This window comes from Megalopta genalis, chromosome 4 (genome assembly GCF_051020955.1).
Source record: "Megalopta genalis isolate 19385.01 chromosome 4, iyMegGena1_principal, whole genome shotgun sequence".
NCBI classification, from domain to species: domain Eukaryota; kingdom Metazoa; phylum Arthropoda; class Insecta; order Hymenoptera; family Halictidae; genus Megalopta; species Megalopta genalis.
This window is the reverse complement of record NC_135016.1, coordinates 11832611-11857469: the sequence shown is the minus strand read 5'-3', so window position 1 is coordinate 11857469 and position 24859 is coordinate 11832611. Positions and strand designations below refer to the sequence as shown.

General features: G+C 38.2%; 2 protein-coding genes and 2 long non-coding RNA genes across 7 annotated transcripts in view; 3 read left to right on the top strand and 1 right to left on the bottom strand.

The window, feature by feature from the left end:
* The first annotated feature begins 570 nt into the window (after nt 1–570).
* CSN7 (COP9 signalosome subunit 7) lies at nt 571–5150 on the top strand. 4 transcript variants are annotated; one of them, XM_033475480.2, is made up of 4 exons: nt 571–864; nt 1118–1772; nt 1844–2003; nt 4354–5150. In XM_033475480.2, the coding sequence occupies exons 2-4, from the start codon at nt 1125–1127 to the stop codon at nt 4401–4403; spliced, it is 858 nt and encodes a 285-aa protein (XP_033331371.1). In that variant the 5' UTR covers nt 571–864; nt 1118–1124; the 3' UTR covers nt 4404–5150. The 4 variants fall into 4 exon arrangements, with proteins under 4 accessions (XP_033331371.1, XP_033331389.1, XP_033331381.1 ...); XM_033475498.2 differs by lacking the exon at nt 4354–5150 and adding an exon at nt 2140–3664; XM_033475490.2 differs by lacking the exon at nt 4354–5150 and adding an exon at nt 2140–3664 and having other exon boundaries at nt 1844–2018.
* Nucleotides 5151–5250: 100 nt separating this feature from the next.
* The window catches only part of Glurb (metabotropic glutamate receptor B), a 471226-nt gene continuing 451617 nt past the window's right edge, over nt 5251–24859 (bottom strand). Inside the window, exons 6-16 of the mRNA XM_076521310.1 lie at nt 22645–22896; nt 21485–21659; nt 20955–21061; nt 20075–20224; nt 19797–19930; nt 18076–18234; nt 15773–15939; nt 13972–14348; nt 12236–12387; nt 11946–12153; nt 5251–9306 (exon numbers count right to left, since the gene is read on the bottom strand). Coding sequence (XP_076377425.1) covers nt 9074–9306; nt 11946–12153; nt 12236–12387; nt 13972–14348; nt 15773–15939; nt 18076–18234; nt 19797–19930; nt 20075–20224; nt 20955–21061; nt 21485–21659; nt 22645–22896 — 2114 coding nt within the window. The 3' untranslated portion in view covers nt 5251–9073. The remainder of the gene's footprint in view (nt 9307–11945; nt 12154–12235; nt 12388–13971; nt 14349–15772; nt 15940–18075; nt 18235–19796; nt 19931–20074; nt 20225–20954; nt 21062–21484; nt 21660–22644; nt 22897–24859) is intronic.
* Nucleotides 15992–16415, top strand: LOC143259399 (uncharacterized). The gene is made up of 3 exons (XR_013033223.1): nt 15992–16112; nt 16184–16265; nt 16337–16415. It is a non-coding gene; the product is annotated as an uncharacterized LOC143259399 (long non-coding RNA).
* Nucleotides 16675–17367, top strand: LOC143259400 (uncharacterized). The gene is made up of 3 exons (XR_013033224.1): nt 16675–16744; nt 16822–16919; nt 17020–17367. It is a non-coding gene; the product is annotated as an uncharacterized LOC143259400 (long non-coding RNA).

The window sequence follows — 24859 nt, the reverse complement described above, 5'->3', positions numbered from 1 at the left end:
ATCCTTTTTTAAACACAATTTCGCATAATTGTGCACACCAAAATGTACGTATTGTAAAGTACAATTTCGTGAGAAAGGAACGTAAATATTATGGTAAAACTATAAAATATAAAATATTAAATATTATGGTAAAATTATAAAAAATTACCAAATATTATGGTAAAACCAATTGTTCGAAAATAATTTTTCCAGTCTGAAATGAACTCTGGACCGGATAGTCAATTATCGACGACTAACAACGACACGTCGATACGTAATTAATTATAATTATAAGTTTTAGCGTTTCGTTGAACTGTGGAATGTCGCTGAATGATGCAGCGATGCAGCAAAAGATTGGGGGAATAAACATACCAATATTATTTAATAGACGAGTGATTGTGCACCATGCCTTACGATTTATTTTCCAAAAAGCGTATATGTGCAGACGATTTAATTTAACGTAATTCTACGCGAGGAATTGTCACTAAAATTAAAATATTTTTGCTGGAACTTGCATACGCATGCATCTGGATTTGAATTTCACGCAACGCTAAAGTTTCGCCTCTAGAATGCATTGGTGCATGTTGCATCTCAGTGTCGGCAACATTCGTTTAACGTCAAACGTGAACTTCACAAAGAACCTCTTATCGATTCAAGGAGAATACATCTTGCCTCAGAGTGTTTTCTTCTAACGGTGTCTTCGCAGTATGATTTCCCGATATTCACTGTTTTGTTGTACGAGGAGCAATGGATCATCCCCTTAATAAGTATTTTATTTCTTTCACGTGGTAGGACTTACACCATTGTATATATTCACTTACTTGCACACACTTGAAAGCATATTCAGTGGAAAAAGCTATTTTGTATTTATAAACATCGAACCGAGTAAGTGGCAATTATTTAATAATAAATTTACACGATAAATTCACATTTCTTAAGCATTGATTACTATACTGTTGTTCGTTGTATTCCTTTTTTTTTTCTTGTCAATTTTCTTCTAACCTATCTGTCTATAGTCATTTAAAAAGACGGATTCGTCTAATATCTATTCTTTAATTATAATACCTACGTAATTTACTTAATAGCCTTATACGTGATATTAATGTTCCATGTCAATTATCTTATAAATATTCAATAGGAGCAAAATGACTGGCGGTACCACCACTGAAAAGTCTGCTAACAACCCCTTGGAACAGTTTGTACTGCTTGCAAAAACTGTCAAAGGGGCAGCTGCCATAGAACTGATAAAACAAGCTGTAGAAACACCAGGTGTTAATGTATTCGGGGAGTTGTTAGACATGCCCAATATCAAAGAGCTAGAGAGTGGGCCTTATGTTCAATACTGGAATACTTTAAATTTATTTGCATATGGTACCTATCGAGAATACTTGGAGAACAAAGATAAGGTTTTAGAGCTAACACCTACACAGAAAAAGAAACTACAGCATTTAACTATTGTAACACTAGCCACAAAGTCCAGATGTATACCATACTCTGTGCTCCTCGACGAGTTAGATATAAAGAATGTTAGAGATTTAGAGGATTTAATAATTGAAGCCATTTATGCTGACATTATACATGGCAAGCTAGACCAAAAGAATTCACAGTTAGAAGTAGATTATGCAGGCTTGGGAAGAGACGTTCGACCAGCCGATACCAGAGTAGTGGCTGAAACATTAGCTGCTTGGGGTCAGGCTTGTGATACAGTGCTAGCATGTATTGAAGAGCAAGTTACTAGAGCTAATCTCGAAAAGCAAAAAGCCACTAATCATAAAGAAAGAATACAGAGGGATGTAAGTACTTTGTGGATGGATATCGAGGAATGTGGTAGCATTTCTTTCATAGACCTTTAATTTTTTTCCAGATTGCAAATATTAAGAAGTCATTGGTAGCTCAAATTGTTGGGGGTGGAGTGCAGGAGGCTGATATGCCTGGAGGTAGTTCTGGGGCTGGAGGAAGTGAATCGAGTAGAGAAGCATTATCAATTCCTCCAGATCTAAAGAAGAAGCAAATAAAGATCAAAGGTATGAAAAGCAGTGGTAAGTACTGGAAGACATAAATTCAATTACCTTCTGTCCCCATGAAATATATCCTACTGACAACAGGATACCCGGTATGCCTCACATTATTCACATTCATTGATATTTAAAATCCTTGCAGTCCTATATTAATGTAAACCACAATGTATAATGGTTAACATAATTGAGGAGTACCACTGTTAACCGAGGGAAATGTTTTCATTTTCAAAGAAACGAATCCTGTATATATACAGTTGAACAACTGCAGAATTATTTATCACTGTTATCTTTGTTTAATTTTCTTGTTGCATTGAATCTACAGATTTTTTTTTATATGATGTCGTTTGTGTTAAAAATAAATGAAGAGGAGGTGATATAGTATAAGCTGGTGATAAATATTGATTCTAAATGGAGAAATGGGAGAGAAATGTAGAATAAAATTTTTTATCAGAGATCTCGTTCTTCAAGTGCTATTTTTTAGTGGGAACATTTCTCTTCAATAGACCAATTACAAAATCCAAGCAAAGAGTCTCATAAAAAATCCTTATTCTCCTTTTTTACCTTTCTTTATAGAATAGTCTGTTCCATTGTTAGGAAGTAGCCGAAAGATGATATATATTCAAATATGTATAGGAATAGAAATTTCTCATTAATCTTCAGGGGCATGGAGATGTCGGGATAGATTAGGTTCCTACGATGCATAGAGTCTGCAAATTTGCATTTTATTTGATTTCGAATCGGCACCGTTAGACCGTAATTCTTTCAGTATTTTTCTCCGAGTGTACGTCGATGTCGATCGTTTATCAAAATTGATTGTTAGCGACTCGCAATTAGCTCTGTAATAAAAGGATAATAAAATGGTCTTGTCATGGGACATAGACATTTTTATGAATAAGCTTTCGAATTTTGTAACATTGTACGAAAGTTTATAGTCAGACCAAAGATTTTATACTTTGCGTTGTCAGAGGTGCAGGGTTCGACGATTTTTATAGTCGGATCGAGAAGCAGTTAACTGTATCGTTTGTCATTGCTCAATGACGACAAGATGTACAGGGTGTTGCAATTTACTTGGTCTATACATATTTCTTTTTACACATCTTTAATTGGTAGAATAAAATCTCTATGGAAGAAAGCTTTGACGAACAGTATACACATTTGTGATATAGAGATTTAAGAAGATCTCTATATCACTGTTCATTATTAACTGCAAAATAATACAAATTGCAGTGCAAATGCGAGCACATTCGGATATTCTAATCAATCATTTTCTTCGAATTTTCGTAAACAATTGTTTACACATTTTGAACGACCTGGTGAATTTATACACCCTATACATATTTTCTAAATCGCACATACTCTCGTTTAAAAGAATCTCGATCCTTTCTTCACCGTTTGCATCGAACCGTTCATTCTTCCATTCTCTTTTTCTAAAAGAAACAGGATATATTTAGTCGTGAGAGAGTGAGAGATTGTGGAGAGAGAGTGAGAGAGAGAGAAAGAGCAAAATGTGGCTAGGCGAAGCGATGAAGGATTAACGAAAAAAGGAAAGAAAGGAAGGTTCTATGCTTCGGAGAGTGTAACAATATCGTTGCTTAGCGAATGAAGAATGTCAAGTCGATTTTGAAAGCGTTGTAACTGCTAATGGAATAAACAAATCATTTATTTTAGCGAGGCTTTTTCTATTCTACCGCATCCTCGAACGCCTCTCCTTATTTATGTAAACCAGAACCATTGTTACTATAAATTAATGAAAATTTATAGTGACTTTTGTTAGCACAAAATGCCGTGACAACCGATGATCTTCCAGTCTCTGCGTTTTGAAATTTTCTGCTTTATTATAATGTACATTCAACATTTGTATTCGGTTGTTAGCAGCATTGTTTGACTCTTCTGCAGTCATGGGGGTTGTAATTGATCTCTAACAGTTCCTACTTCATTTTTATTTAGATTACGTCTTTCAATCTTTAAATTATTATCGAACAAGTCACCTAGTTCATAAAATGAAAATGTTTCGTTGAAATGTAGAAAATGGGGTGTGTTGGACTTTGCTTGTGCAATGCAAAATTAATAAGCACTTGTCACTGTGATTATAACTAAATAGGTATTACTATTTCATTACTTGAAATAGCCATCACATGTAGAGCTTTCTTGGAACAAAGAATCTGACCGTAGCAAAAATAACTATAGTAGAACAGAAAAGTAAGAAAAATTTCTTTAGCACAGCGACTGTTGCAGAAGTATTGAAAGGATTTTTGTTGCCCAGGTAGTTAGTTGACCAATTTCGTGTCTCCTCTGTTCTATGAATGTTTGCCCGTCACGCAGATCACAAATGACATCGACTAATCGGGATTTTCAGGATCCACTAATCCGGTAAGGCACCACGAAATGAACGATGAATCGAAATGAGAAGCTAGCCGGTTCATGTGAAACATTGTGGCAAATCAGCAACTCGTGGTCGTCTCGTTCTGTCTCTGTTTTGTCTGTCTGGTACCGGTGAGCGGCGCATCTTTCTCCCTCTGTAATTTTTTGTACTTTTTGAGAAATAAAATGCATCCTGAAACATGTCTCACGCTTATTGTACAATGTACAAGACGCACCTCGTTGCGCATGATTATAAACGATCTACAGCAGGGTAACTGTCTTTCATCTATTCCACTCGAACCACCGAGGAATCAGACTGACTAATTAAACTGTCAACTAATAAAAAGTCCAGATGATTGTAATCGCTACAATACGTTCTAACAACGAAGAATCATGATGTTTACACTATTCTCTTTGTTGAAAATCACGTTTAGGCAGAATTGACTAAGCAGGGAATACTGTGCGAATTACTAATAATAATATTTATCCTATTAGTCTATGTTTTAGTCATTAAAAAATCTCATTGGGGATGATCACATTCTTCATTAAGAAAGTAAAAATCAAATCAGAACGTATTGGAGGTCCAATTAAACTATTGAACGTACAGTGACGTCTATTATATATTTTACTAAGATCTGTATTTTATTGTGTCTTACTTTGTAAGTGAACAAAGTGTGTAAACTATGAATGTTCCCTTTGGTATGCAATGTTTTAACCGACAGATTATACACTTGTAGCTTGTGGTATGTATAGCAGAATGTTTAATAAAATTTGACGAGGTTTTTCAGTTGATTTGGATCCTGACGGCGCCCTTTATTTTTCAAGGTCTTCGATCAATATACAATGTGTCCTGAATGTAGGAATCAGGGGGATCAATAACAGCACAGACTCGTTGACTTTTACAATAGATTTTATTTTTACTGATTTTTTTGTTTGTTCATTCATTGTTGTCCCCTTTAATGAATACATCGTAATATCCACTTATACTTGTGTTCCTACCTTAGCGCTGGTACGTATTTAAAATATGCTTAGACCGTAACAGTTTTGAACGTGTTTGTTATTTCTCATAAAGTTCTTGACATTGTCATTGCATTGCATCATTTGATTCATTTAAATAATTTATCGGCGCGCTGGTTGCCCCTTTCGCCGTCTTAACACCTCGCCGAACGTTACGTCTATAAATTGGTTCCGTATGAACTAACTTCTTTGTTTTCGTTTCGTGTCTCGCTTTATATCACGCGGATGATAATATGTACAATCGTACCCTTAAATAATATTTACAACAACCGGACTTAAAGAAGTGATCGTTTGAAAACGGTTAATTAGATTTGCGTTGCTCTGACAGGCCGGTGTCATCGACGCGGAAAATCAAATTAGTGGCCGTCGATCTCTTAAACGCTTAATACCTAAGCTTTACATTTAGCCGTTCAAGGTGCCAATTAAAAGTTCGACGAGAAACTCAATCTTTGAAATACCAAACGATGGATACTGGGCTCATTGTACCCAAAGTCTGGCGGGATCTCTACACGTCTTTCGACAAAATAAAAAGTTTCTACTCGTTGGTACGCAGGATGATTCCAGGTCATCGAGTTATAATCGATATTAGGTGCCTGTTTAGGGCTGTATTTCGAAATTAATTTGAAGAAAACGATTGAACCTATTTAGATAACATTTTGCACGCATACTTCTCTATGCTCGAGGCAACGCCATGAATTTTTACAAGACATTAGATTATAAACATTGCAGGAGTTATTAACAAATACTTAAAATAATGTCACGTAAAAGCTGTCCAGTTGGACGCTTGCTATAACCCTTACAATTTTTACTAAAATCTTTTACAAAAATTTCTGTTGTTATATCAAACACGTATAAATATTTTGTAACGTCTCGCTTCAGAATCATCCTGCGCAGTTTCAACGGCGCTACGTGTTTCGCTATGGATAAATTATTTCGACGATATTGCACATTTTCGAGCGGCTATCGCTACAAATGAAACATCGCAGTGTCTACGCGTAGGATAGAATGGGATATGTGTATCGTTTGTGCTTATAGTAACGATTCTACGTAAGAATTTACAGTTGTTCGGACACCTATATGTACAACAGACGCTATCGGAACAATGTCGTCCTTTCGCCGAATTTCGTTTCATACAAATTTCAACTATTAAAATTAGAGCGATTATAGTTTACGAGGAGAAAACATTCGGAACGAACGGTACGTCGCGCCTCATTTAAAGTGTCTACGTTTAGCAATTCCTATAGTCTGCAGAGAGGAGTCGAAAAGAAGGAAAAAGATCCCCTAAATAGTCTTCTACGATCGTGTAGTCACACCTCGAAATCGTTTAAAAACGAGCTTCGTCAGCATCGCGTACGTATGTGTTATTTTTTTAACTTTCCTCTTGAGGGGTCCTTACGTCACTAAAGATCTCGTATTATATATTTACAGAGAATAGTTCATTTTATGTACAGGAAATAAATCTCGTTAAATAGGACTATCGTTTCTCAGGCTCATCTCTTTTTCGGTTTTTGTCTTTCTTTCTTTCTTTCTTTCTTTCTCTCTTTCTTTTTTTTTTTACAAAAATTACAGATATCGGTGAATCGACTGATTTTGATTCTTTCGTTTGTTTCCTTCGTCATTCGGCGCAATTATTCGCATTTGGCAACGATCTGGCTAACTTTCAATGTTCCTGTTCGATTTCGCCTTTCGTTCATCGCTCACAGCACAACCATTCCGACTATTATATTTACATTTCGTCACGTGTCGTCTATGAATTAGCGTGTCGCGTTAACGTGCACCGTGAAAATGGCCGGTGTATGTACAAAAGAGATTTATACGCAATCCACGTGATTAAAACCCACGTATTATGCTATGATCACAGAGGAAACCAGAGCAGTTCTTAACATGCGAGTTAATAATTAATTAAAGTCGATGGTTAGGCGTCATCATTGGCGAACGGTGCGTGTCTTCCGGTACTTCGCGCCATTATGGTCTCGTGCGTTTATTGGTTTCGAACGGGATTTAGTCGCGAACCTTCCTAGTATGATCGGCAATTTGGTTGTTCGGCTAAATGGCAAAGGAATCCGTTTCAACGGCAACGACGAGGACATTTGTAATCGTTTCGTCTAGAATGAATTGAACGATTCACCTGGATCTCTTTCAAGATGACGGAAAATATACTGCGAACGTTCTGAAAACCGAAAACACGTGTGGATGAAGACATTCTTTGTTGTTCATCTGAATACAGACAAAAATAGTACAATGCACTCTCTGGGCGATTCTCTTGTACAGACGATTTAAAAATAAATCATGCGCGAGATAAACGCGTGACATTAAATGGTTATTTAACGTGGTTATTTAATTTCTGTCACGCAGAAATAAATTACTCGTGTGGAAGAAAACATTCTAAATGAACTATGTAAAAATTAGTGACGCGCGCGCGCGCGGGGTGAAAACGCGCTTTAAAAATAGAGAACCAGGCGTATTTAATTTCTGATACTGTAGCAGCATTCGCTATAGTGGTCTTTCGTCCGACTAACATAGTGCCAATCTGGCTTTCAGTTCGCAGTTTTCTTTCTCCACGGTTGTAACATACAATGATATGTTAAAAATAAGAGTTTAATAGCTCAATAAATCCTCTCAGGATACAAAATGAACTCGGTCGATGATCTTGCAAACTGGCTTGGAACACTCTGAATTCGCATGAACACCTGCAGGCTAATTAATACAGGAAGTACGAAGATTCACGTTGTAATTTCACCTTAATTAACGTAACTAATACATTTTATAATACACATGACACACGGTAACGTAAGAGGCGTGCAAATCATTAGACTGAATACAATTCCTTCGCTCGTGCTCCCGAAGAAAGTACACGTTTATCGAACAACAGTGTAATCTGGACATCGGTTCACAAATCAGAAACTATTGTCCTCCGTTCTCGTAAAAAAAGTCGTCTTCACGAGCTGTAAGTGTTAACATATCATGCGTTCGAGCGTCTGTTTCCATTCCACGCATTACGATTGTTATCAATCACAATTTTCAAAAAACGTTTATTGCATTTGAACACCATAAATGTATGTGCATGGTAGGCAGGATTTTTCCTAGCACAGGACACACGGGACTCCATTGAAAATTGTGTAACATTGTGCACGTTTCCTTTTATCAACGTTTGCCAATTATATACTCTTTTCTATGAGAATTCTCACTCTAAAAAGTGATTTTAATGAATGAAAAATGTGATATAGAATTGCAAGAAAAATGTTATTACTATTGGCAAACGCACACGTTCTCCGGTCTTTCGCAAACTCGTAAATTCAACAATTGCTTAAAAACCTGCGACAATTCGTTGAATAAAATGCTAGGCGTCCGGCATTAGGCGAATTCCTGCAACCGTGCTCGAGTTCGAACCAGTCGCGTCGTAGCAAATGATATCGCAAGCAGGCCGTAACTTTCCAAGAACCGTTCTCGAATAAATTCGCGTAACTCCGAGTCTAATAATTCGCACACTTCCGGTAAAGTTAAAACAACGCGCGCTTGCTTCGCAGAGGAATCGAGAACACCCGTTTTTCTTTTTTTTTTATTCTGTCGTATCGCCGTCTCGATGTACAGTGTTCAGTCGTATTTACAAAAAACGTACGGTTTTAAACAACTACGGGCTTCTTCGAGATTGGTTTCAGGTTCACGGTCAAGATGGCGGACTCCGGGGAGGGTTGCTGCTATAACGAGACGTCGGCTTGGTTCACAGGCCCGTTTCCTATCCTCGCGTTATTGTTTAATTGCTTCGTTGTGCTCGCGTTCTCCTTGCTCGTCGTTGTGGGATTCTCCTTCGCGTCCTTGCCGACCAAGTTACCGCTTTGTTCGAGATCGTTGCTCGAGGTCTGCGTTAATCGCGAGACCACCGTGGGCGTTGGTTTCCCATTCTTCTGGTCCTTCACCTCCAGCTCGTAATCTGCGGGCAAAAATGTTCGCGTAATCGAAAGGCAACAATCGTCGCTTTTCTACGAGATTGCAACGTCGCTCTGATTATACTGGCCAGCATGTTTTCACGTTGTTGAACGAACAAGCGAACGAAGGTGGCTTCTTTTTTACGGGGGATGAAAAAAGTGGTTACTTGGAGAGACGACTCGATGTTTGTCCCTTGAACGATGATTAAAATGATCGCGAAAGAACGATGTAGACTTCTTGGGTAAGACGCTTCGTTGGAGCACGATTGATAGACTTTTTACATTCTATCTACATTCTTGATTTTGTATATTATGCAACGATAAAGAATAAACAAAGAATCGTGAAGGTGTTAGGCGAATTTAAGATTGACGAGACAAATGGAAACGTAATTGTTCTTTTAACGAACTTAAGAAGTCGGACACGATGTAATAATGTTGTCAGATTTTTCTAATAACAATTGTGGCTTTTATTTTGTTCATTTGTTCACGTGACGCTGTACTACCTTTAATTTGTCAGATGAATTAAAAAGTGTTCACAAATGTTGCAATGCAACGAAAGTACGTGTATCGTTCTCTTTAGATACTGATGAAACATATTCAAATGTTTGTAAGCTTTATATTTATATATATTTTATTATTATTATGTATATTTATATTTATATTTATATTCAAATGTTTATTTGCCATTGTGTTTGAAGGAGTCTACAGAATCACAAAACAGACGAAATTCTTAAATTTGAAAAGTTGACAGTATCTTCGAAAGAGTTCTCATAAAATGTTGTAGAAAAGTGCCTTCTCGATCCAAGTTTAACATATAAAAATCTGCAGAAAATCGTCCATTAATTAGCAAAACTGTGAACGTAGACAATTAATTGACAATGTTATTAACGCAGAGCTCCAAATTCCGCCGTCGTTGTTAAAGTCAATACAGCAAACAGATTACTTGCCTTCGCAACAACGTTGCAATTCACAAATCTGGGGAGGGGGCGGGGAGGGAGGAAATTAATTCGTACACCTACTGTTGTTGCAAAAAAGTTTTCCGGCAGCATCAGCGCCGGAGGAAGCTGTTTCACGCAGATGTTCCGCCGTGGGCGATCTTGTACGTGCGTGTGTGTGTATCAGCTGTGCAAAAGTCGGTTCTTTTTTGTCGAACCGCTTAATTAAAAACTTCGGTTGCAAGCTGCATAAAGAGGGGAGCACGGAACAGGCTGGCTGGGAAAACGGCTGGGAAAAGCGCGCGCGGGGCTGAGAGCGGCCGCGTTTTCTTCGTGGAGCTCGTTAGTCGCGTTAAACCGCGACGCGCGTGCGCGCGGGCGCGCGCTCTCTTTATTGTATATAAATGTGAATTTTATATTTTGTCAAGAACCACAGAGTCGCGGCCGCGGAGATATTTCAACCGGCTTTGCTACAAAAACGCCGCGATTTCCCGCGTTTCGCTGTTTTCGGCGAGGAAACATGCGATTGTCGCGTGTTTGTATATATGTATATATTGTTGTAATTATGTTATTTTCCTATTATTTTATTCGTCACCGAATCACCCGGATTTCGAAGCTTTAATGCCGGGAAATATAATTAGTGCAGCCAGGATGTTTACAGCACCGTCGGATTAGGAGATATTAAAGCGTAATTCTTTTCTCTCGGCGACTTTTTAATAAGATCAGGCAACTTGAAATAACTTTTAATACCGAGGTGGTAATCTGGGATCGCGCACGATCACGGTATAGTCTTTCGTATAATAATTTTTCGCCGAGGCAATTATTTTTTGATTTTAAAATTTGCATGTTTGGATTTTGTGACGTTAGACATCGAATATGTCGATTGTCTTTGAAATGTTTCTGTAAAGTAGTGTTGGGGATAATGCAGTTGTTATGGATTAATAGCTGCTGTCGAGACCAATTTTTAGAGACAATAGTCGAATCAGGATTTCTCTAAATTCTATCTCAGATCTTTTGTAAACAAAATTTCTAATTCATCGAATTCTTGAAAACTTTCTAACTTTTCGAATTTTTTAAATCTTTCTTCGAATAATTTATTGGAATAAAAAGTTATAGATTGAACGATTTGTTGCGAATAATAAATAATCGTTATTCGAATAAAATATTCGACTGAAGAGAATGCATTCGAATAATTATTTTGAATAAATATTTATTCGAAACAATTCGAATAATTATTTTGAATAAATATTTATTCAAAACGATACGAATAATTATTTTGAATAAATATTTATTCAAAACGATACGAATAATTATTTTAAATAAATATTTATTCAAAACAATTTGTATAATTACTTTAAATAAATATTTATTCGAAACAGTTCTAATAATTATTTTAAAGAAATAAATTTAAAATAAAATTGAATTTCAAATAAATTCGATTTACCAAGTAAAAATCCTCTATCTTTAATAAAGACACGATTACTATGAACACAATAAGGACGGACAGACCACGGACAACAGACGGCGAATTCAACGAATGCAGACAAAAATCTGAAAAACTGAGGAGGATCTGCCAAAGTCCACGAGAACGCGAAGGACACAGAGGAACAAAGAAAACGAAGTGTTTGGTTGACACGGAACGATGCGGGAACCATGAGAACAACGGTACAGTCGCGTCGGAGGAAATGTTCGTGCTGATAGTCACTCACACTCGCTCTGCGTCCAGCAATCGATGGTGCTGATAATGTGCTTCTTGACAGCTTTGTTCTGATCGCAGGTGGCAGCTGTCAACGTGACGGGCGCTATCATGCTCGAGGCATTCGTCGCCGTCACCGCGGAGCTTTTGGTCGTGCTGTATCTCGCCGGCATCATGCTCTGGCGAACGTTCCTCTCGGGCCGGATCAGAATGATGTACAACTGTCCGAACAAATAAGAAAAAGCTCTGGGATCGTTTTACGGAGAGCTACGGTATCACGCGGATTGAATCGCATCTAATTACCTTCGGACTGAACAAACACGCTATAGTCACGGACGCGGAGAGGCTGATAGTCACCGACATCGAGGTGATCCGGAGTGCTACGTTGCTGCCGGTGCCGAAATAGAGGGGCACGAACGCCAGCCAGATTACACAGGTGGTGTACATCGTGAAACCTAAGCGAAAAATCATTGGATTCTCGTTACAGCAATTTTGATCGGTCCGACCGAACGGTCGGTTTTAGATCTTTTAGTTATAGTACTATCTTATTATTCAGTTATAGTACTATCTCATTATTCAGTTATAGTACTATCTTATTATTCAGTTATAGTACTATCTTATTATTCAGTTATAGTACTATCTTATTATTCAGTTATAGTACTACCTTATTCGGTCGCTTAACCGATCGCTGCTTATATGGGATATTAATTAGGATATTAATTGGGCAATGTAAACATTGTGCTTCAGCTTTAAACATGAATTGTTGTGTATTAGGGGAGACCAGGGACGGCTGCAATACTTTGACTTTAAAACACGATTACACATAAACTTGCAATTACAACGTAAAATTGTATTTATAGCGACAGTTTGTTGTACGAACTTGTTACCTATTTGTCTGAGATTATTCAGTTACAGTGGCCCGATCCCGAAATTCAATATTGGGAATAATATTTATATTTAATATATTAATTTAATATATTAATAAAAAAAAATTAATATATTAATTTAATATATTAATATTTAATGTACTACATTGTAATAGTGCTTGTAAGAAATAAGGTAAGTATCTTTATACATACATTTGTTATTTTCTTCCATATGCAGATGTATATTTTGCATTTATCTGAATATGATAGATGAGCGTGTTTCAAATGTCATTTTACATTATACATATATCTGAACATAATATCTATCATATATTTTGAGATGTTTTTAACGTGTTGCAAGCGTCCCTGATCTCCCCTTACTGTTTAAAGGCATCAAGTACTATTTTATTTGGCGAAGTTACAATTTAAAAGTGCAGTTGCATGACAATGATTGCTTTTGAAACGTTTCTACGTTTCGCGGATCATAACGAAATTTAGAAAATGTGATGAGTAGACTGTGGATCTTTATGCGAAAGTAATTCAAGTTTAAAGTTTGGAGGAGGTTTAGGGGAGGAAGACAAATCACTGATCAGTAGACTGCGAATTTTATTCACTTGTGACAGAAGTATGTCGATGAAATTTGAAACACTGGGACTATTTAAACAACCGAATGATATCAATACATCCTGTTCAACTTGCTACAATTATTAGAGAAAGAACAGAGTTCCTAATTGGAGTCCCAAATTGCCCCACAGATTGTGCATAAAAATGGACAATTTAGGAAGCGGAGTTGCCGATTGTCAACAACTATAAAAATCGTGTATAATCGTATAATAATAATATTATAAACTATATATATATATATATATATTCATTATATATTATTATTATATATTATATTATATAATATATATTATTAATATATTATATAATATTTATTATATTTTATTATATTATATATTATTATTATTATATATATATAATAAAAATCGAATAATCGTATCTCCTCTTCCCAAATTGTCCATTTTCGTTTCCAAGCTGAGGGACAATTGTAGAGAATTTGCTGCAGTTGCAAACATCTTTTATTTTGCCCAAAGATCCGCAGTCCAACGATCAGCAATTTTAGACAAACAAGGGATTTGCGAAATCGAATGACTCGTCAGCCATGCTCACCGATGTGCTTGCTCTCGTTGAACGCTTCCGGTATCTTTCTAGTGAGCACCGCGTAGACGGTGCAGACGACGATCAACATGATGGGATAAGCGAAGGCGATCATGTAACTGGCGTCGACGTAGCTGTTGCAGACGAGCAAGTTGTCTTCCCTGGTCGGATAATGATGCATCGCCCTCGCCGGGTCGATTATAATCCAAACACCATTAATTAAGATCTGGACGAAGACCAGACCGGAGCAGATGATCAGCTGTGATCGCGGGGATATGAACGATGGCCTCTTGGCGCTGTGTTTGCTGGCGTTAAAGATCCTCGATATTCGATTTGTCTTCGTTAGGAGGGCCGCGTAGACCACGGTGAAACAGAAACCGGCGGCGAATCTGTCGAACAACGTGATGAGTGGTCGTGGGGACAAGGGTCCACGCTTGGGGAACGCCGGGGACTTGGATCTTTTTTCGGAGATATTAAGATTTATCGAAACCCGGAGGTCCGATCGAAATCCCCGGAGGCGATAAATTCATTTCGAGTTTTCATTACAGATAAAAACGAATCTTTATGGCGGAATCATCGGAAATCCCGTTCGGGTGCATTAAACTTTACGCAACGCCGAGAGCGAGTTCTAGTTTCACATGAACGAGGTTTTCTCGGCGGTTCGGATTCGTGAAATTGTTAGACAATTTATTCGGACAAATTCCAAGCGTTCGCGTCACTGATTGCTCTGAAAAACTATTTTTTTAGTTTTATACATGAATCGTTAACTGTTATTTTTTGGCGATATTAATTGGAATTCACTGATAGCACTGTAAACGTTATTCTGTCGGTTTAAACATGAACTGCTGACGCGGACATTAATTGGAATTCGTTGATAATGAAGTTACCACCACTGTGCAATAGTGGCGCGTATGGACACTTCCCATTAAAAGTATTAGAACATTCACAGAAAATTAAATAAATTCGCGAAACCGAATATTTCAAAGTTAATTGTATGTAATTTACGTCAATTTTATATCTATATTGTTTATATGTATTTTAAAATACGCCCTGTTGTAATAAAATCAAACAACATCTCCACTATATTCCTTCTCGAACAACAATTCGACCAGAACGTGTTTCATTACGAAGCAAATTTTTATAATCGAAGCGACGATCTCAGGACAGATTGGAATAGATTAGAGACGCAATAAGTACCAATGTCGAGTAATAAACTTGATAAAAGAAGGGAAATGTTGTAATTCTGAGCAACGGAGGTGTTAACGAGCTGCACAATCTCCCTTCGTTCCCTTTGAGTTTCGATTCAGAGGAATTCTCTCGAATCGAAACGACGAGCCCCGTTCCAATGAATCTCGCGGTGTTGGCTGATAGATCGGAGATAACCGTGGCCGCCTTCGGGGTATCCGGGGAAAAAGTTCCGTCTGTGAATATGTTAATAATAATCCGCCTCTCCGTCTGTGTGTATCCTCGAGGTGCATGGGACCGCAGCCGAGGGACATTTAAAAGACCGGAGGGTATGTGCAACTCCACTCCTAATGGATTCCGTGCCCCACTTTATATTCTTCTTCTGATTCCCGGTAATTGAATCTCTCGTAATTCACTTCCCGATGAAATTTCGTCTCTCGACTTTATCAGCTTTACCTCGATCGATCATGTATTGCATTCCGAGTTAATATCGCCGCGCCTCGTTCCGCGGAGAATTGGATTTTTCGAACTATTCCGTTGCGACGGGGATCGTCGCGCGGGTTCTCTCGCCACAGGAAATATGGCCGAGAAGAGACTGCGATACTGTCTCACTTTTAATCTCTCTTACCTTTGAATACTACAGACGATGTCCGTCGGCCTCAGGACCAGGGCGAAGGTAACGAGATAGCAGAGTAGGATTCCGCATAGGAGGATGTAGGATAGCTCACGGCCCGATGCGCGGACTACTGGGGTGTCGTTGTGCTTCAGGAACACGCCGCAGACGAAGAACGTTATCTGGCGATGCGACAATACATTCTTTAATTAGTTGACGGTCTGCGGAATTTCAAATTATTTTGCTTGTTTCAGTAGGAGATTCTGGGTATGTTGGTGGGCTTCAGAAAATTCGTGGAGGAGGAATTTTAGCTGGAGGTATAAGGGCAAGGTATTCTTGTGAGACAGCTGATTTGGTAAGTAGTTCTACTTAGACGTATGTATTCTGTGTATCTAGCAACATTGCAGATTCATTCATTTGTTCCAGTGGGGAATTCTGTAGAGAACTTTAGATGTACATCATAAAAGGAGGTATAGGGACGAGGTATTCTTGTGAGGTAGTTGATCTGGTAAGTAGTTCTACTTAGACATATGTATTCTGTTTATCTAGCAATATTGCAGATTTATTCATTTGTTTCAGTGGAGAATTCTGTGGAGGACTTTAGGAGTACGTCATAAAAGGAGGAACTTTATCTGGAGGCATAAGGACAAGGTATTCTTGTGAGGCAGTTAATCTGATAACTAGTTTTACTTAGACATATGTATTCTGTTTATCTAGCAATATTGCAGATTTATTCATTTGTTTCAGTGGAGAATTCTGTGGAGGACTTTAGGAGTACGTCATAAAATGAGGAACTTTAGCTGGAGACATAAGGGCAAGGTATTCTTGTGAGGCAGTTAATTTGATAACTAGTTCTACTTAGACATATGTATTCTGTTTATCTAGCAATATTGCAGATTTATTCATTTGTTTCAGTGGAGAATTCTGTGGAGGACTTTAGGAGTACGTCATAAAAGGAGGAACTTTATCTGGAGGCATAAGGACAAGGTATTCTTGTGAGGCAGTTAATTTGATAACTAGTTCTACTTAGACATATCTATTCTATTTATCTAGCAACATTTCAGATTTATTCATTTGTTTCAATGGGGAATTCTATGCATGTTGATGGACTTTAAAAGTACTCCATAAAAGGAGGAACTTCAATTGGAGGTATAAGGACAAGGTATTTTTTCCTGTGAGGCAGTTAATTTGATAACTAGTTTTACGTAGATATGTGACTTCTATTTATGTAGCAACATTTCAGATTTATTCATTTGTTACAGTGGGGAATTCGGTGCATGTTGATGGATCTTGGAAATACACCATAAAAGGAGTAACTTTATCTGGAGGCATAAGGACAACGTATTCTTGTGAGGCAGTTGATCTGATAAGTAGTTCTACTTAGATATGTGTCTTCCATTTATCTAGCGACATTTCAGATTTATTCATTCGTTTCAGTGGGAAATTCTGTGCATGTTGATGGACTTTAGAAGTACACCATAAAAGGAGGAACTTTAGATGGTGGCATAAGGACAAGGTATTCTCGTGGGGCAGCTGATCTGGTAAGTGGTTCTACTTAGATATGTGTCTCCTATTTATCTTGCAACATTGCAGATTTATTCATTTATTTTGCTAGAAAATCCTGTGTACTTCAGAAATTCATAGCAAAAGAAAAACTTTATTGATTTGAGGACGAAGTTCTCTTGTAAACCAGTTGATAATTAATGTCTTCTACTGTAATATTATAGTATTGCGTTGTGTGTCTCAATTTTATAATTCTTTAGGGAGCATAAATTCTTTTTAGTTAGGATTTATAATAATGATCATGCATCCAAGAATGGTCTTCGACAGAAATCATACAGAGCACAGTCATACAGGATTGTATAAGTTTATAACAAAAATGAGTCTGTTAAAAACGATGTCCAAATCTATGATTCAAACAGTTATTGATGCTGCCAATTATTTAAATAAATAATTAATTTAGTTATATAAATCAAATAATAATAAACAAAAATAAAAATGAAATAAATAAAATAATTTATTTAATTATTTAATAAAAATACTTAAAAATGAATATGTCATACTGAATCAATTCTGTTGTGTGTGTGTGTGTGTGTGTGTGATCTCAAAAAAAAAAAAATGTATCAATTCAACAAGAATTGAGATTAAGTACTGAGACTGAAATACTGAGCTGTTTGCAGCATTCCGAGCAAAATGAATATGAAATATAGAATCACTTGGGTTGCATTTCTCAAGGCCAATTTGAAATTCCATTGAAATTTGCCGCCGGCCACAGAGATACCACGATGTTTTCGTTGGAACACAAAGAGTGTATTTACCAGAATCCCAGAGGCAGAGAAGGACATGGCGCCAATCGCCCATCCGCTCTCAGGTCTCAGGAACTCCTCAGGGATGTCCCGGCAAGTGGAATGCGTTTCGTCGGGCACGGTGCCTTGCCGGCAGGGGATGCACTGTGTCTCGTCATCCGATTTTCGTATCTGTTTAACGAACAATCAAATTTGATCGAGAGTTTGGCTCGACCGGAAAACAACGTACTCTACTCGTACCCGAGGGCAGAAACGTTCACAGAGGAAAGTTTCGGAAATACGCCGCGACGGATCAAAGCCACTTCCGTTGCCTCGGACAAGACATTCTCGAGGCAGGTACGCTTAGTCGAAAAGAATAAAAAGGAGGACAAAGGAAGTTGGGATGCCCGGGTGTGCCCGTGCATCCTGCGAATTAATTTTCTTGAGAAGCCGAGTAAGCTAGGAGGACGATTTAATAAGTGTAATAAAACAGAACTGAAAAATCTTAGATCAGATTTTATCTCGTTGTAAAGATGAGACTTCAAGTTGTAAATTCTTGTTGGTTATAGTCGCGAAGAAAATTGTTTGGATTATGTAGAGACGCTGAAAGCAGAAGTTTTGATGGAGGAGATCATCTTTATTAGATACGCTTTTTACTACATCAAATTATGAAAACGACGTCGGAAACAATTCCGGGAAGACACAGTAGACATTTCGCCTTTCAAAATGTGCCTAGGTAGATTACTGTTAGATTTTTTTTCACAAAGTTACACCAGATTAAGTATCAACAAATTTGCACCCACGAGTTAGCGATCTTTTTAATCGTGAGTGTGTTAACCGTTTTTTACAGTAATATTTTCTTGCAGCATCGAACAAAGAAAAAATAACAGTGTAATGCATTTAAAGTAGATATTTCACTCTTCAAAATTAATTCAGATGGATTACTGTCAGATTTTTTTTCACAAAGTTACACCAGATTGAATATCAACAAATTTGCACCCACGAGTTAGCGATCTTTTTAATCGTGAGTGTGTTAATCGTTTTGTACAGTGATATTTTCTTGCAGCATCGAACAAAGAAAAAATAACGATGTAATGTATGTAAAGTAGACATTTCACTCTTCGAAATGAATTTAGATTGATTACTGTCAGATTGTTTTTTACAAAGTTACACCAGATCGAATATCAACAAATTTGCACCCACGAGTTAGCGATCTTTTTAATCGTGAGTGTGTTAACTGTTTCGTACAGTGATATTTTCTTGCAGCATCGAACAAAGAAAAAATAACAATGTACTGGATTTAAAGCAGACATTTCACTCTTTAAAATGGATTTACGTAGATTGTTGTCAGATTTGTTTTCACAAAGTTACATTAGATTGATCAGTCTATTAACTTTTTGAGGCTTTGCAACTTTGTTCCACCATCAAATGAGAAAAGGCAAATCCAAACAAGGTAGATCGCAATCGGATTTACTTTCACAAAATTACACCAGTTTGAATATCAACAAATTTCCAGGCTTCTGCAATTTCTTCAATGAATTAACTTCCTTGCAGAATACCTATTTCCCAGTTGCCCAGAACGTGCCGGGTATACTTGTGCGATCCTTCTCCGGAGACTCACCCGTTCTATTGTCCAGCTACGATTCATCATAAGAGAGGGCCGGCCCTTCTCCGTCGAGACCCGAATGATTTTTCACGGTCGGGTCGGCCCGGTGAGAAATATTTCGGGTAAGCTAAGTGGAACGATCACGAACCTGATATTGGGTACAGTTGAAGCAGTGCCAGCAGCATCTCTCGCCCTCCACGTACTTCTTTGCCTGGCCGACTTCACAGGGTAGCGAGCACACGCTTTCGGGCGGTTGGGGTTGTCCAAGTTTAAATTGGATTTCTGCAAGGAATATTCAAGTAGCTAGCAAACAGGGGCCGCGAATTCGATTCCGGGGCGAGGCCACCGGCTAACAAAGAGGGGGAAAAAATATCGGGTTGGTAAGAGACAGTGACGGAAGGGGGATGATGGCTAGTTTGAGCTCACCGGACATGTTCAGTCGTAACTCGCCCTCGAGATATTTGCCGACCCGGACCCATTTGTATTTGCCCGGCTCTGTCTGCTTGAAGTGGATGATGTTGTATCTGGCAGGGCCGTCCCCGTTCTTGTCGAATTTGAACTTGTCGCCGCTCAAACCTTGAAGCATAGCTTGAAATGCACACCCGGAGAAACGTACTCTTATCATCTATAGCCCTTCGCCGTCTCCCTTTGTTTCTCGGCCAGCTCGGATTAAATTGGAAAGTCTCCAAGAATAAATGAAGTGGCTATTGGATTGTCGGAAATCTTTTCTTCCCCGCTCACGATCGATGGCTCTGTTCGAATACTTGGCCATAACGCGGTAGAACGCGCGACGTTCTTGTAGATTCTAATCGGCGCGCTGATCTCTCCGTGCATATTCATCTTTCGGGAGTAGAACCCCCTCGTGTCAGGGAAAAATTTAGTTTTCTTACGGATAGGATTGCTGCATTAATAGCAGACTCGTTCATTTCTTTAGGACAATCGGCTCAATATATTTTATAGATCTATACGTACAAACGTCTGTAAGGAGGTTTCAATGTACGATTTCAACCGACGATTTCGTACGTGTAATTAGAATAAATGGGTTTCGATGTCAAGCAAACTTTAATTATTCGAGCAATTGTTAATTATAGTGGATCGAAGGCAGAGATACAATGAGGATGCTCAGTGTGAAACTGCGAAGGGCTAGAGATATTTTTATTTATCGAAGAATCTTGCTGAGAATTTCTAATATTGTTTTAAGTATTTGAATTTTGAATTGAATTATTAAATGTATTTAGCTTTCATGGACTTTCAATAACAATAGTTCTCTGTTTCGACAGAGACAGCTCGATCTTAAATGCATCACCTTCGAAATCCACTTTGTGAAGATACTTGAGCAGTTCGGTTCCCTTGGTAGGCTTCATGGCATCGCATAATCCTGGCTTCCCGAAGCAAAGATCCTCGTGCATGGCTCTGAAATTGAAGGGAAGATTGGTATGCCTGTCATGCTCTTCTTATCTGTAAAATGCATCTAAATAAAATGAATTCGAGTAAAATGCATCCAAATGAAATTAATTCACATAAAATGTATTCAAATAAGATGCATCAAAATAAGATGCATCCAAGTAAAATGAATTCGAATAAGATGCATCCAAATAACATGAATTCAAATAAGATGCATCGAAATAAAATTAATTCAAATGAGATGCATCCAAATAAAATGTATTCGAATAAGATGCATCAAAATAAAATTCATTCAAATCAAATGAATCCAAATGAGATGCATCCAAATAAAATAAATACAAATAAAATGCATCCAAATAAGATGCATAAAAAATGAAACGCATACTAGGAAACAAAAGAAAGTCTATAAACTTTTAGATTATAGCTTGTTACTTGAACGCATAGACGAACGCCATGACTGCATCAGATACGAACTGCAGCTGGTCCTCGAACGCAGTGTTCTGTTTCGTTAAACGCTCCTTCGTTGTGCAGACTTCTGTGTATTTCTGGTTGTACGGTGTTTTCGATGAGTTTGGATATTTGCATTTAAAGTGGTCTTCCCAGAATTCTAAAATTATTTGTTCAGAGACTGTAATGATAGTTGCTCAACGCACAAATCGCTTTGGATTCGGCATTCTTTAGTTTCATTTGAATAAAATTGTTTCGAAAGATTTGTGAGACTCAGTTAGCTGTCGATCTCGCTCGCTGTTAATCTGAATTTTCAAAATGTAACTAGTCTATATTTAATATTTGTTGCTAGCGACTTTGTAAACGCAAATCAATTTTACTTTGCAAGAACATAGTCAGATAATGAAAGTTGTTCTAAATACAAAAGAAAAGGGCACGATTTGCGCATTCTATTGTGATAGAAATCATATTTTTATTACAATAGAAATCATATTTTTATTACAATAGAAATCATCTGTTCCTGTGAGAGTAGAATGCATTATATTATAATAATGCATGAACAGATGATTCATTTCACGTCATAAAAATTTTCCTATTTTCACGTCGCAAAAAACCATGACTTCTCAAAGATTTGCACGTAACTAGCTCAGCTTCCATAATTTATTTAATGAAACAACGATCAAAATGTTAAGATTTATGATGCAGAGTACTCTCTCAATCACTTATCACTCATTTTACAGACTCAGACTCGAATATTAAATACTAAATAGCACCAAACCGAAGAACTATTTCTCAACTGTTGCTTGAAAAATCCATTTTTGTCTACGAAAAGATCTGTCTCTACAAACAGTTTCATCCCGCGCGTTCGCGGAGGCTGCGGTGTTCTCGAGGTGTTCGCGCAGCTTTGACGAGAGCATCATAATTCCCGCAATTGGACGCCGTAGATTACGGTGTCCCGGGGTGTTCGTGAAAGTCGTGAAAAGCTGTTGCGTTCACGAGGCGATACCGGCCGCGAGGAAGCGCGGGATAAAGTGGGTGTTAAGTTTAGCGACATGTCGGCCCTTTAGACGCACGACCGCGGCCGCTTCCGAAGTTAGAGCTATCTAAAGTTTAATGAAGCTCGCGTGTTTCAGTCATTCGCTCACCGACAAACCACGGATTCCTTCGGTTGTTCTCGACGGTCAGATTCAGGAAGTACTCCTCGAACCCCCTGACAGGATTGGCTTGAGGTTGAACCGATAGGGTACCTTCGACTTCCGGCTCGTTACCATTACTGACTAACCCCCTGGCGCTCCAGCCATCGCTGCCGATCCACGAGAATGCGCCGGTTGCATTGCAACGCCTAACGGCCCTCATAACCCCAGCAACTTCTTGATCCGAGCCGAATATGATGCAGCCTGTATGCAACAAATTCGACCGAGTTAGTTGACCAACGCAATTACAGTTAACGGAACTCCGCCGACCAATTGTACGCTGTCGAACGAACTTCTTGGCGGTTCTTATACTTTATTTCATCACGACGGATATTTATGCAAAAGAAATCAATTTCATTGAGATAAGCATTTTTATGCTATCGAAATAACGAAACACTGTTCTCGAACTTTTCTTAGGTTCACATCGTTTTCTGGTTCGTGTATAGTAATTGACGCTCTATCCCTGATTGACGCTCAGATTGTACATGAAAATGCACAATCAAGTTAGGGAGAATTTACTGTACTTGGTTTTGTCTCGAAACAAAATATATAATTGCTTCAGTAATTAACACTAAACCTACGAAGCAGTAATACTAACTGGCATGTACTGCTTCACAAAAGTGAGAAGACCGAATTTATTCAAGCGTTTTCCACGAAAGAGTCTCGGAACTTCGCAGAATTGCAAAATAAAAAAGCGGTCACTTTGACCGCGGTAGGTTTAGTGTTAAACATTGTACGTGTAAATTGGATCTCTTTGATCCAAAATGTAGCTACGAAATCTGATGCTTTTGTTACACCGTTATTTAAACTAAATACCATTCGTAAACCATTACATACTTGAACTGAAATTGCATCGTATCCTTAAATGTATAATTATTTAACTTTTAACGAAACTGATTTTATTTATTTATTTATTTATTTACAGTTTTTGTCAGCATGTACATTTTAGTATACCCTATTTTTAGTCGAGTTGGTACAATTTCTTTTCTTTTTTATTAAAAGTACAGCGAGGATTCGTAAAGAATATTTCCACTCTGAGATCTTGTATGGATGAGAAATTTCAATGAATCCATTCTTGGTTCCACTTATGCAAAACATTTGAAAATGACTTTTATTTCCGCGTACATTTTACGAGTCGGATTGATCCACTGCAGTTGTACCATGCATGTCAGAGATCCTGATGAATCTTCGTCGCGTTTAACCTTTTAGGTACGGCTGAATTCTGCGCGAGGCTATTTCTCTGGACGGCAGAGTCTGATGTGTACTGTACAGAGTCTGATACTGTATATACAGGGTGTCCCAAAAATGTTTCGCAATCCGAAAGTGGCGGGTTCCTCAGGCCATTTGAAGCAACATTTTCCTTTACAAAAATGTTCTCCGAGACACCGTTAACGAGTTATTAACGAAAAACAGTGACCAATGAGAGGCGAGCTCAGCTGGCGCGAGGCGATCGAGCCAATGAGCGGAACTGGGCTTCGTGCGCTGGTTAGCTGGGCCGCCTCGCGTCAGCCGTACTCGATTCTTATTGGTCAGAGTTTTTCGTTAATAACTCGTTAACGGTGCCTCGGAGAACATTTTCGCAAAGGAAAAAGTTGCTTCAAATGACCTCAGGAACCTCCCATTTCCGGATTGCGAGACATTTTTGGGATACCCTGTAGGCTGTTGTAAATCGATGTGAAGACAAAAGAAGTGTGAAACAATGCATATGAAGACGATTATTTGGTTCAAACGATGAGCGAGTGAGCTACTAGAGCAAGCCACTATAGTGGCGCTTCGTCCAGAGAGATGACATCCGCGAAAGCCACTATAGTGGCGCGTCGTGCCTAAAAGGTTAAAAAAAATGGGCTAAAATGATATTAATCCCGAGGAAATTCCGGCGTCATTTATGCCGTAAAATCGCCAGTCTAATTATCTGTATCGTAGATCGTTAACCGTCCGCCGTTGCTGCACTGACAATTAATCTCGGAAACGACAGTGCTTATAGGACAGCGTTAGGTTCCATTGAAACCGGTGCACCGGCTCCCGATAAAGTCCCGTGTAATCTAGATTCCCGTAGGATTAACCCTGTGAAGTACGGGCAGCCGTTTTATAGCCGGCTTTCAATGAAGGTTTATCGCGTTCTGGATTGATGACGAACGGCCGGAAGTTCTCCGGAGTCGTCGTCCAA

Bases quoted from the DNA above. Each gene is read 5' to 3' on its own strand.
- CSN7 (XM_033475471.2), top strand. From the start codon at position 1,125: ATGACTGGCGGTACCACCACTGAAAAGTCTGCTAACAACCCCTTGGAA. The intron at 1,773-1,843 runs GTAAGTACTTTG...ATTTTTTTCCAG, and splicing joins AAGAAAGAATACAGAGGGAT to ATTGCAAATATTAAGAAGTC. The intron at 2,019-4,353 runs GTAAGTACTGGA...CGGGATTTTCAG, and splicing joins CAAAGGTATGAAAAGCAGTG to GATCCACTAATCCGGTAAGG.